The following is a 13,742-nucleotide window of genomic DNA, read 5'->3' as shown; positions in this document are numbered from 1 at the left end:
TCTAAAACAAACCCAGAGAATGGATCATATCAGAAAGTTTCAAATATAATATAAACCTGGAGATAAGAAATATAGATGTAAATATTTCTACATGAAAATGTTCTTTTTATGATTATGATTAAAGGTTTAAAAGATACTTAAATGCTATTTTTTTGTGTGTCCGCACCTTAACTGCTACCCTCTGAAGTGAAGTAATTCTTGAAAAAGCATGTTTTATTTATATAACTTGAATGCATCTTTAAACTTAATATTTTATAAAACATATGACAAAATTTGAGGATTTTTTTTGCCAGACTTTTACCTAAAAAAAATAAGATAAAACATGTTTTAATGACATTAAATGTTGTTTACTAGGAGTGTATAGGAAAAAAAATCGATTCAGGAATATATTGCGATACTTCATTTGGCAATACTTGTATCAATTTAAAGTGCTGATATGGTGATATTTAATTAATTATTTATTAGCGTCCTTTACCGTCTTATTTTTGTTTTCATCTTTTTTTTGTCCAAAAAAGTATTTTTATTGCGGAAATCAGACAATGTTCACTTTCAGAACAAACATTTCTGAATTTACCACAAGTTAAGCACCATGAATTTTCTTGGGTAAAAGTAACTTACAGTGAATTTGCTTTTTTTCTAAGTCATACTCTTTAAAAAAAATTGTTCAGATACAGTCTTGAGGTATATCGCGATACATATTGTAAGCAGAGTATCGCGATACGTATCGTACCGCCAGACTCACCCCAATACACACCCCTACTGTATACTGAATTAAAGTGTGAAAGTACATTTTGTGTGTTTTTAGGATTAATATAAATCTAGCTGTGTGAACAAAATCTTATGTATTTGCATGTTTGTGTAGAAGAGTTTTTCAAAATAAAAGCTCCTACACTAAAGCCATACAAATGTCCATAAGAAAATGTATTGAATTGTGCTGAACTGGATTTGCAATGCTGACAGCGGAGGTCTTAAGGTTACGCTGCAGCGTGATTCTATCGGTGTGAACTTGAGCTACAGTAAAAGATCCGCTCACTAAGCCAAAAGGCCATTGTTTGTGCTGAAACGGGCCACAGCATGCATCCTATAATCATTCAGAGAGTGATTTGTAATTGCGCTAATAGGGTCACGACCGAGACAATGGGATGTGTAAGGAGTCTCTTCTCGCATTCAGCCCTGCAGACTCACAGCAGGCCTGCCAAGCACCACCTGTGTGGTCTATGGGGACAATTAGCACAATCTCCATACTAATGGCCGCCTGTAACGGACACTTTTGAGCTTCTGTGTGTTTGCATGAGGGAATGTTTGCTTACACTAAAGCACCAGGGCATTCCTGCATGTAGCTGTGGATGCTTGCTCTCTGCTGTGTTCGCTGCTCACTGGCTCGAAGCGTTTTGCAGCGTACATGTGTCTTTAGGTAGCATTTTTAGTGTGGCGAGCCCCTCCCTCCCACCATCCCTGATCCACAGCCACTCATTAGCACCATAATAAAGAGTTGGGACGACACGTAAAAGGTTATATACTGCTGGACTGCTGTTTTCCTACCAATTATCAGACCTGTGATTTATGGTTCAGAAGCGATGCTATTCTCTGAGGAGAAGTGGGGGGGTGTTTATGCCCTGACACAGTGAGGTGAGGGGTCAATCCTGGCCAACTTTGACCTATAAAGCAGAGGTGTACAGCCGCTGATGGGAGCTTGCCTAACAGTTTAGCGCCGCTGGAAGTGACTCGATCGATCAGAGGAGAAATGCGGAGCTAATTGGTGTGGTTCCCTATTGCAATTACAATATATGTTTAAAGACCTACTCCAAATAAAATCAGGTTTTTGACGTATTTTTGCAACACATTCTCACTCTCAACGTTTGGTTAAGGTTCCCTCCACAATAAAAATTGAGGTTTTGGGTGTCCCCAACTTGTCATTTTTTTAATGTGTTGGCTGTTCCTGTTAAATCATGGGCGGCGAACCAGAATTAGTCCAATACCGGGACGCAGAACCCACAATACCATAACCCAATACCGGTACTCTAACCATAACCCAGGTTATGGTTAGAGTACCGGCAACCCATTCCAGTTGGCGTGCCCGGTATCGGGCCTGGTACCGTGTCTTGCATTGCGCCCGGTGCTAGGTTAGGGTTTGGGTTCCGATGCTGGACGCGTCCCTGAGGACTAGTTCACGTACAGTACATCATCCAGTACCGCATCCCTTTGATTTTACAAACTGCAAGGACATCAAAAAACGTGTTGGGGACACCCAAAAAGTGACGTGGAGGGATCCTTAACCAAATATGTGACGACCTGGGGATGAGAATGTGTTGGTTTTTGTAGCATGTTAGCTTGGGCTTGTGAGGTGCTATAAGCTAATAAGTAGAGAGTGTAAACAAAGGGCTGATGGGAAATTAGTGGAGCTAACTTCCGTGCCACCACTCCTGCTTACAACCCAGATGAGAATTTCTGCTGAATTTCTTACACGCTGCAGAAAATATGTCTTACTTAGTCTGCAATCTTTGGTTTGGTAGCTTACAGTGAGGCTAGTCTCCGCTGCTGTCTATAGGGACCATTGTTATCTCTTAGTCCACTATTATCTTTAAACGCGTCTTTAAATCTTCTCCATCGTTTGAGTGGGACCTGGTGGCAGAAAAGATGGCGGCTGAATATCATTAGCCAGAAGGAAGTCGGAACATCGTCATCCCCCCACCTCCCATCACACATTCCGGCTGAAAAATCTCTTTTGACCCATTTTAAACTAATCCTGAACACTTAAATTTTTTTTAAGAAAAGTGGCTACAACTCTGAAATCTTGTGGAATTTCCGCTTCCGGTTAATGATTTTCAGACACCATTTTTGGTTGGATCTTTTTGCTTCGTTTGCCCAATTTTGCTATATTCGGGTTTTACTGGAAAGCCTCTCATTCTTTGTCCTAAAAGTGTGAGCCTTTGGATGAAGGTCAAGATAGTAAAAAAGGACACAGGCTTTTAGATTTGACTAAAAACTGCCTAAAAAATAATTAAACCAAAGAAACACATAGTTGAAGTGGGACTTCACTTCCTTTTTTAAGCAAAAAAATAATTAAATGAAATTTAAAAGTATTTTTTTCATAAAATTTATGGAATTCTACTTGGCATGTGTCACTCAGGATCAGCTGTTGGGTGTAGGTTTTACAGCCACTTTGCAACACTCTAAAGATGTCTTCCTTCAATTCAAATCTTAAAAATGACAAAAATGGCACATTTGACAGTCAACAAGGACTGTCACTCCTGCTTACCAAGCCACTAAATGATGTCAGGAACTCATGTATTTGGGAGGTAAAACCATCACGCCTGGCATGCTTTTGGCATATTGTCTCTTGTTAAGCTCCACCACAGCTGGGAGACTGGAAACAAGCACAGCTGACATGCTGTAATGAGGTCTGCATGTGACACTCGGCATATACAAAGCATCACACGCATACTGTATATCATATATTAGATATGTAGGATCCCATCTTCCAGCCAAGCATGCAGAATTGGTGTGGTCTTGCTGTCTGTCTGCGCTGCTCCTCAGCAGCATGTGTTTAACCCCGGAGTTTGGCCTTCCTGCCCTCTCTATCTGCCTGACTGATTTGTTAGACTCCAGGGAAAAAAGACGGAGGATGTGAGTGTCTCTGCATGTGCATGTGTGCGACTTCTCACAAACATGGGATTCAATATCCAGATATAAGGCGTGCTTTTCCACACACACATTCATGCGAACCCTCCCTTTGATGTGAGATCAGAGGCAGCGATGATGCAGGTGCGCAGAATGGAGACGGGGAAGCAGGTAAAGCAAAGTTGTCACATTTGTCTTTCACTTATAATGATGTTATTCATTGATCTTCTCGTGTATCTTCTGCACATGTGGGATTAGAATTCCAGGTGGAGATGCAGGCACAGGAAGCTACAGCAGACCATCTTACACACGTGTCAAAGTCAAGGCCCGAGGGCCAGATCCGGCCCTACGGGTAATTTATCCGGCCCTACGGGTAATTTATCCGGCCCTCCAGATAATTTTAATTTATTGTAATAAATCAACGATGTCAAACTCAATCGCCAAAATCCAAACCACACCTTATGTTGCAGGATATAGATTTATTAAACTATCTAAAACTATATTTTAAAACTTTAAAACTGTAACTTTTTAACATTATGATGAACTAGATATATAGCATTACCTGCAATAATGCTAGTGTGAATGCTGTAAGATGAATTTGGCAGCTGAAGATGCTGAAGCAGATGGTGTGTACCATTTAGCTCAAATATTAGCTAAATCCCAAATTATCCTAAAAAAACAGGAAAAAACAAGGTTTGCCAAAACAGCTAGCATGTAGCTAAAAAAAAAAAATAGCTAAACTTCAAAATACCCAAAAAACTAAAAATTAAAAACTATAGCCATAACAGCTAACGTGTACATATTAGCCAAGCTCCAAAACAGCCACAAATTTTTTTTAAAAGCTAAATTAGCCAAAACTGCTAGCGGGTCCCTAAAATACTAGCTAATTTCCAAAATAGCCTTAAAAACTGAAAATAAAAACCTAAGTTAGCCAAAACAGCAAGCATGTAAATATTAGCCTTGCTCCAAAACAGCCTGGAAAACAAAACCAAAAAAAAGCCTAAATTAGCCAAAACCGCTAAAATACTAGCTAAACTCCAAAATAACATAAAAAAAATCTAGCAAAAATTACTTAACGTAGCGTAACTATTCAACCGTTAGCACATGTTAGCGGTTGAATAGTTACCGTAAGTCACATGCGTCAAAGTCAAGGCCCCATTGGCCGTTTTCGGGCTCTCCTGGTAATTATATTCGGCCCTCCAGATAATTTTATTTTATTTTTATCAATGGGCCGATGCTATCTTGTGCTTATTTCTAACATGTATAATGGATTATGACCTCCTGTGTGATTGAGTTTGACACCCTTGTTCTAACAGGTGCTGCTTGTCGCCACAAAAAGAAATCCCTTTCGCCGCCCCACACACATACATTTCCCCCCCGCTACAGTAAAAGCCAACTGCCAGACTTATAGAAATCCTGTCTGCCTCTGACCAACAGTCCGACTCCCCGTAGAGACATAGAGGAACACCGCAAACATATTTCAGACCACACAGTCATCAAAATACATCCAGAAAGTTCTCCACGTTTCCTCCATCCGACCCTCATAAGAGTGAGAAGAGGAGGTGGAAAGCTGAGAAAAGTTTCCCCTCCTGCCAGGATGAAAGCCTCTTTTACTTGGGAGAACATTAGGAGAACAAACTAGCGTCACAACAGGAGGGGGAACAGTCAACCGCGGCGTGCTTTCACATCAAACACAACCACCATTAATATTGTAATGCTTCCTCTGCGTGTGCTTCAAATCAAGAGCAAGACAACCGGTGTGGTCGGACAAAGAGCTGGATGCAGATGGCCTTTTATTTGAGGGGGATTAAAACATCACTGTAGCTGAAAGGTACATCGAACTCATCAAACTAAAAAAAAAGATTATAACTATTAAAACCGAAACGTACGGTAAGTCTGAACGTCGGAGAGCAGATGTGAGTCCGCTTGATGAGCTGCACACACACTGGGAATAATAGCAGGCAGCAGATTCTATATGTGTATGCATGAGCATTGAGTGGCGCTATTGATCTCTTGCGGTCGGCATGGGGGGGATGTAAACACAGCGTCTTTCAGCAGGAAGTTCGGGTCAATACCGGCCGTCAGCGACAGCTTCACACAGAGCAATGACAACCCCTGTTATCAAATACGGTCCGCCGTGTTTGGGTACACGTGTCAATATTAAACCGGAATTTATCGAAGCTTAAGCGTGGATGAACAAAAAGCACGTTGAGTCAATGATTGGAAGATATTTACTCTAGTAATGCCTTAAATACTCACTTTTGTGGAAGAAGTTTAGTAAAGTTCGCCCATTTTTATGTATTTAAGATAAAAAATGTGATCAGATATTAAAATAATCCACATCAAAAATAGAAAAACTTAATGTAATAATTAAAAGTTGTACCAATTCTTGTACACATCTGGCAACAAAACTTTAGTTTTTCTTCCATTTTTGCTCACAAACATCTTCTATATTTTGATTGAAACTTTGAGGGGCACCAACAACAACGTCTAGCTTGGAGCAAAAATTTTAGCCGGCTGAGAAATTTCCTAAACTTTAGGAAAACCTTTCAAAAATGATATTTCTATAAATATTTCAGAATTAGCAGCTTTTAAGCTTTTAAACGTGAATAAACAGCACTTGTCCAGCAGTTAAGAGTGTGAGATGGGACAGAGAACGTTAATCGTTTTGTTTCTTTCAAGTCAATATATTAACAAGTGTTAAAATGTATATAAGTACACCCGTTTACCTCCGGAGGAAAAAGCCGTAAAAATGCAGTTTTGTCTCTGTGAATCGGTTGATCACATAAGCGGTTACGACTCAATCGCACACGTGGCCAAAATCCAAAACACACCTTACAGGATCCACATTTATTGAACTCTAAAACTACATTTTTAACATAATTATGTACTAGAAATATAACATTACCAGCAATAATGCTAGTGTGAATGCTGTAAGCTGAATGTGGCTGCTGAAGATGCTAGTGCTGATAGCTGAAGATGCTAAAATTGATAGCTAAAAACGTTGAAGATGCTAGCTGAAAACACTCAAGCAAATAGCTGAAAATGCTGAAGCTGATAGCAAGCTAAAATATTAGCTAAATGCTAAATTAGCCTAAAAAAAAGAAAGAAAATGTAGGTTAAAACAGCTAGCATGTAGCTTATAAAATAGCTAAACTCCAAAACAGCCTAAAAAACGAAAAAAAAAAAAGCTTAAATTAGCCAAAACTGCTAGCATGTAACTTTAATATTAGCTAAACTCCAAAAACGCCTACAAAATTCTTAGTAAATGAAAAAATAGCAGAAGGCGAATTTTTAAAAACTTTAAAGCTGTAACTTTTTAGCATAAATATGGGTGAGTTACGGTATATCAAAAGAAAAAAAGGTCAAATGGTTAAAACCTTTAAAAAGATTTTTCCGGCTCGCTCCAGCAGGGGGAGGGATTTCCACCTATTAATTTTTGCCATATTCTTTTTCTCTGTGGGCAGATTTTCCCGGAAAAAATGGCAAATTTCAATCTGGTTTTGCATTGTAGTCAGAGAAGCCGGATGCAAAGTCCTGATGCGCACATTTTAAGCAAATAAAAACCTACTTTTTTTATTTTTGACATACTTCTTTTTTTATTACTGGCATAAAAAACTGAATAAGTTTTGTCTAAAATAGTACAAACAAATTTAACAAAATTAAATGCCTGTTTTGATCTGTTTTTCTATTCTGTCCATCTTTAAAATAATGTGCGCGCTGATGAAGAGCTTTTAAATTTTCCTTTATCCTTCATTTTTAATTCTTAATCTTGTTAGTTTTTCTCAGAGGGGAGATTTTTCAGTTGCACCTACAAACTGGAAGTGTTGCAGCCAAACATAGGGGCAACATCTGGCTCCAGTTACCGCAGCTCTCACTTAGCTTTGCCTCCACTGTGAGCTGTAGACACACAAACACACACACCAAACTTCGGGTCAGCCACGGTGTGTTTCTACCACTCAACCCCACTAGTTTCCTAAGTCATGTTTCTGTTAAAAAAACGATTTTCATTCCAACTCTGGCCTGCGGCGGAAAGCATCTCCCAGAGGAAAATAAGCATGACTCGCTCCAGTGAAGACATCTGCCCTTTGAAAGTGAGTGTGGCTGTTTGAACAGCTGTCAGAGCACACCGAGCATTTCAGACCTTCCCTGATAAAAACAGAGGCGAGTCGAGGAGGGAACACCGGTGGAGGAAAGGCAAAAAAAAGAAAAAACGGACAGGAAGAGGCGACCGCGGCTCAGCGAGCGGGCAGAGCTGCCATGCACCTGCTTGTCTGGAGTGACAAACGAGAACGAGGAGAAGATCTCCTGAGTGTGCAGACGGACGAGCATCCCCACAGTTTAATCTACAGAAACATCAAGATAACAAACTTCAGAAATCTTTACACTTTTATCTCTTTTACTGTCTTGTGGTTAAAACTGACCTACTGTTAAGTTGGGTTGTAGAAAAAACAACTTAAAATTTAATGTTTTTTCTTAAAAAAGTGATACTTTTTGTTTATGTTTACACTCTTATGGGTCATTTTGACCCGTGGATCATAAAAGCTTTTAACACCAGAAAAAGTTCAAAAGGCAAACACTCTAATTCACACACAACTTCACACTTGAGTCAGTAGAAAATAAAAAGTTCCAGTTCTGCTCCTGGAAGACAAAATCCATCTGCATCATTGTACCGTACAAGTGCTGATATAAAAAAATGGTCACAAAGTCAAAGTTGTTTTGTTGTGTTACGAGAAAAGTACTTTTTAGAAATGTATCTACTAAAATGTATGAAAAACTGAAGAAATTCAACATATTTTCCCCTTTTAATATAATTATTTCAAAAATAATGACTTCACATTTAATTCATAGCAATAAAAAGCCTTTATTGTGTGAAATAAAATGATTTGGAGAAATTAGTTTGTAATTTGTAACAAAAAAACATGATAAAAACTATTTAAATTGGGTTGAATTCATCTTATTTTTATCTGGCAGAAGAAATAAAAGTTTCAACTTACTTTCTTTTGGTGGGTGGGTGTTTGGATCACACAATTCTTTTAAGACTTCTTAACTCAAACATGGTGAAAACTCCAAATATTTCACTAAATATGTGAAATAATTATCCAAAAATAATTACTTTAAATATAAATAATAGCAATAAGTAACCTTTGTTGTGCAAAAAAAGAGTTTATGTATTTTGTAACAAAAATTATGATTACAAATTGAGTTAAATTCAACATTTTCTCATCCGGCAGAAAATTTAAACTTTTTAAGTTGCTTTATTTTGGTAGGGTGGGTATATTTGACCCATAGGATGTTTGAATCACACAACTTTTTTGGGTCTTCTTAACTCAAACATGGTGAAAACTCCAAATATTTCACTAAATATGTTAAATAATTAACCAAAAATAATTACTTCACATGTAAATAATAGCGATAAGTAACCTTTGTTATGGAAAAGAAAAAATAAAAAAATAGTTTATGTATTTTGCAACAAAATTATGATTACAAATTGAGTTAAATTCAACATTTTCTCATCCGGCAGAAGATTTAAACTTTTTAAGTTGCTTTATTTTGGTAGGGTGGGTATGTTTGACCCATAGGATGTTTGAATCAAACAACTTTTTTGAGTCTTCTTAACTCAAACATGGTGAAAACTCCAACTGTTTCACTAAAAAAGGAGACTAAAATCCACCCGATCTGTTTGGTTTTGGGGGACTCCACTTCTTTTGTAGCTAAAGTGTGCAGCCACTCGACTTCAAGCTTAACACTTAAGACGTTTGGTTCTAAAGTCACTGTTGCTCAGTCAAGAGGAACAAGTGTATGTCAGACTTAGAAAAGTGCTGTGAGCTCAATTGCATTAAAGCTCTTAGTTTGTCTGACTCCAGTATAATTGGATAAAGCTGGAAAAGCAGCTTCCAACGCGCATGAATCCGTGTTTCCCTTTTTTTTCCTGAAGAGTGATCCTCCTCGTGTTCTATTCCAACCCCGTCTTTTGTCCTTGTCAACCTTTCCCAAATGAGATTCCCCAAAATCAGGAGGTGAGCATGCATGCATGCGTGCACAGAGCAAACACTGTCAGACAAACACACCTTTCACACCAGCACGCTGGCTCCTATCTCTTCTTTTCCTGTCCTTATTAAAATTCCATATTGGGATTCCTGGCTGCCACTCCGCCTCCCTGGCCCTGTCACTCAGCCAGCAGCCGGTGACAAAATCAGCAAGTTTTAACAAAGAAATGAACATATGCAAAGTGGCGCACACATGCGGCACACAATCCAAACTTTTCTTAAGACAGCCAGCCCCTGCTGCTGCCCTTTATGTGTGGGATGAAAGCCTCCTTCAGGTGTTGTGTTTGAGAGCCTCCACCGGCGTCTCCTTCTCCTGCCTCCTTCGCCGCTCTCCAAGCGCTGCCAACCCCCCCATCTCATTGTCATTATTTTCTGTGGTGTCCCCCTCTGATCTGCCGAGCCTTTGGGTGCTCTCCCCTCCTCTCCTCTCGCTCCCTCCGTCTTCCACCGCTCCCTTTCATCTGTCAGGCGCACCCCTCGGCGACCACCGCCGAGGAGGTTTGATTTCCCATCATGCCTCGCATTGCTTTCCCGACTGGCTCCCTCCCGTCTCCCTGTGAGGCGAGAGTTGTGCCCCCGCGTCGTCGGGCAATTATCCCGGGGACTAATGAGGAGCGTCTCTCCCTCCGCGGCGCGCTGACTGACACCTCTCCCACTCATTTGTCAACAAATCAGACGGCTGGTGTGGGCGGCCATATTGAGCTGAGGGTTGTCGTTGGGAAGCTCAGGCTGCATCTCTTCCTCCTTTTTCTGCATCCTCCTCCATACCTTCCTCTCTATCTCTGCCACCTCGTTATCTCTGACAGGGTGTCATTCGCTCCAACTCTCACTCCTCCTGTGTCAGCCCTCCATACGCTCCCATGTATCTGTGCTCCACAGCCCCCCAAGAAATGTCTGACTTCCAATAGGCCTAATGGTCATTTGTTGCTAATGATCACTAAGCTGAATAAGTGTCACTACTCCATTTATTTGGGTCAGAGTCAGTCACAGGCAGCTGCTGTAAACACACAACAGAGGACAAAAGAAACTGTTTTTTTTGGTTTTTTTTGCAATTTGTCACCATTATCTGGTATAAGTTAATCACATTGTCGCGTTAGACCACATGTGTCAAAGTCAAGACTCGGGGGCCGGATCCGGCCCTCCGAGTAATTCTATCCGGCCCTCCAGATCATTTTATTTTATTGTTATTAATGGCCCAATGTTAACTTGTGCTTATATTTAACATGTGTAATTTTGACAACATATATTTTTATGGAGAGTAAAATATTGAAAATTATTTAAGGTTTTAGTTTTTTTTATAACTATGCTAAAAAGTTACTGTTTTAAAGTTTAAAAAATTTGCATTCTTCTAGCTTTTTGGACTATTTTGGCATTTACCAAGATTTTTAGGCTAGTTTTAAGTTTAGCTAATATTTCAGCTACATGCTAGCTGTTTTAGATAATTTTGGCAATTTAAAAAAAAAAATTAGACTGTTTTAGAGTTAGGTTAATATTAACACACTAGCTTTTTGGCTATTTTAGACTTTTTCTTTCGTTTTTTCAGGGCAATTTTAAAGTTTAGCCTTTTTTCAGCTACATGCTAGCTGTTTTGGCTAACCTAAGGTTTTTTTTTTTAGTTCTTTAAGGCTAATTTGGCATTTAGCTAACATTTCAGCTGGCTTACAGTTTCAGCGTTTTCAGCTATTAGCGTCACTGATTTCAGCTATCAACTTCAGCATTTTCATCTATCAACTTCAGTGTTTTTTAGCTATCAGATTCACTGCTTTTAGCTTTCAACTTCAGCGTTTTTAGATATCAGCTTTTCAGCATTTTTAGTTATCAATTTCAACATTTTCAGCTATCAGCTGTTTCAGCTATCAGCTTCAGTGGTTTCAGCTATCAACTTCTGTGTTTTTAGGTATGAACTTCAGCATTTTCAGCTTCAGCTTTTTCAGCTTCAGCTTTTTCAGCTTTCAGTTTTGTCAGGTATCAGCTTCAGTGTTTTTAGCTTCAGCTTTTTCAGGTATCAGCTTCAGCTTTTCCAGCTTTCAGCTTCAGTTTTGTCAGGTATCAGCTTCAGCATTTTCAGCTTCAGCTTTTTCAGGTATCAGCTTCAGCGTTTTCAGCTTTCAGCTTCAGTTTTGTCAGGTATCAGCTTCAGTGTTTTAGCTATCAATTTCAGCATCTCCAGCTATCAGCAGTAGCATCTTCAGCAGCCAAATTCAGCTTACAACATTCACACTAGGACTATAGCAGTAATGTTTATGTCTATTTCATAATTGCATTAAAAAGTAATATTTTGAAGGTTTTTTACATTTTAGTGTTTAATAAATGTTTATCCTGTCCGGCTGGTGACCTAAGGTGTGTTGTGTATTTTGGCCCCCTGTGTGATTGAGTCTGACACCCCTACGTTAGAGGATGCTGCAGCTTGAGTTTGGTTCTGTTAGAAGTTACCTGTGTCACATGTGCTTTTCCCAGGGGGGGGCTACTTACTCTGCTCTTTACGCTCCTCCGGGCTCAAAGAAGCCTCTCCATCAGACAACAGGCCGGACATGGAGAACAGCTTCCTCCCCGTCTCCTCCCCAGCTTTCAGGGAGCTAAAGTCAAACTCCTTCCCCTCCACTTCAGGGAAGCAGCTTTTCAGTCTCTTGGCGGGGGTGAAGGCCGACTGGTAACCCCCAGACTCCCTCTCCTCCTGCGGGGAGGAGAAAGGCCGGAAGGCGCCCACGCCGCTGTGGTTAAGCATGCCTAGAGTGGAGCAGTCCAGGTTTGGCGGCGTGAACTGAGGGTGGAGGTGCATGAGGGAGGCCGGGAAGTCTCGGGTCGGGAAGGCGCCCGACAGGGGGCCCTGCCGCTGATACATGGAGGTGAAGGTGTAGGAGGCGGAGGGGAAGGGGAGGTGGAGGTCCTTCTCCATTGAGACCGGGACACCGAAGGGTCTGGGCGCCTGGCAGGGGACCGAGGCGTCCCGGCCAGCCTCCGCGGTGGAGGCGAGGACCATCAGAGCGGGGGAGGCCAGAGGAGCTGGCAGGTAGGAGGAGCTGTCCATCTTGAAGGGGCGGTGGAGGTCCATTCCACCTCCTGGAAAACAAAATTCTTATTCATTATTACAAAGCTACATTTCTTAGTTTTTCTGATTTAGTTCTAAAAAGAAGCAGTTTAGTTAACTTTACAGAAAACACTTTCTTGAGCCAAATCGTTTCATGTTGTGAAACACAGCAGTTACAACTCTGGAGGCATTTTTACAATCACAGCTTTGGATTCATTTCAGCAGAAAGAGGCTGAAGCGGGCCTACTGAGCCTGTAAAGAATTACCACACAATATATTGCCAATAAAACGCACACATAGATGGAGCCTCCAAACCTCCCCTCAGTTTTGAGGTGCAAGAAATGAAAGAAATTGAAGGAAAAAAATAAAAACTAAATTCTCAGAACATCTCATCAAATTTAAATCAAGTTTTTAGAAACTTTTCAACAGTTGTTTGCTCTAAAAAGCAAAGTAAAAGGTAAATGTGACAATAAAAATAGTATTTTTTAAATTTATGTTGGGGCATTTTTAACTTAAAATAAAATATTTACTTTTTACTATACTAAATTCAAAATTTAATGTTTAAAATAAAATGTTTTACCAATCATCTGAGAACCTTTTTTACGCACAAATCGAACATTAAATAAGGATAAAGCCTCGCGCCCGACACAGCAACCAAATGACTAATTAGACCAATTAACGCAAATGAAGCCATAATCACTTAAAGAAAGCATCAATATTTACTCACAGGGATGAAAAATGTGTTCCTCCTCCAACTCTTTCGCTTCAACTTCTGGATAATTAAAAGAAAAGACGCCGCACTTTCTCCTGGCTCCGCAAAAAAACGTCAAGAATGACAAAAACAAGAGACAAGGTCAGTCCTCCAGAGTCCTTCCTCCAGGTAGTTTTATCTGTTTACTTCTGTCTGTGGGGTAGAAGCGGAGCTGCGCGCTTGGAGATGCGCGTCTGCGCGCGAGGAAGGCACCGGTGCGCGGACTGGCTGCGGGTTGGTCTGTGTCTGCTGGTCTTTTCGCTCCGTGTGACGGTCTCTCCCCCCTTCTGTC

General features: G+C 40.3%; 1 protein-coding gene across 2 annotated transcripts in view; it reads right to left on the bottom strand.

The window, feature by feature from the left end:
• rnf220b (ring finger protein 220b) overlaps positions 1 to 13,742 on the bottom strand; it is a 45,052-nt gene extending 31,310 nt beyond the window's left edge. For both annotated transcript variants that reach the window (XM_024279445.1, XM_036211466.1), the window contains exons 1-2: positions 13,427 to 13,742; positions 12,144 to 12,731 (exon numbers count right to left, since the gene is read on the bottom strand). In XM_024279445.1, the coding sequence (XP_024135213.1) occupies positions 12,144 to 12,723 (580 nt within the window). In that variant the 5' untranslated portion in view covers positions 12,724 to 12,731; positions 13,427 to 13,742. The remainder of the gene's footprint in view (positions 1 to 12,143; positions 12,732 to 13,426) is intronic.

This window comes from Oryzias melastigma, linkage group LG4, assembly GCF_002922805.2.
Source record: "Oryzias melastigma strain HK-1 linkage group LG4, ASM292280v2, whole genome shotgun sequence".
NCBI lineage: Eukaryota > Metazoa > Chordata > Actinopteri > Beloniformes > Adrianichthyidae > Oryzias > Oryzias melastigma.
The sequence above is the reverse complement of the archived record's forward strand: the minus strand, read 5'-3'. Positions and strand labels throughout refer to the sequence as shown.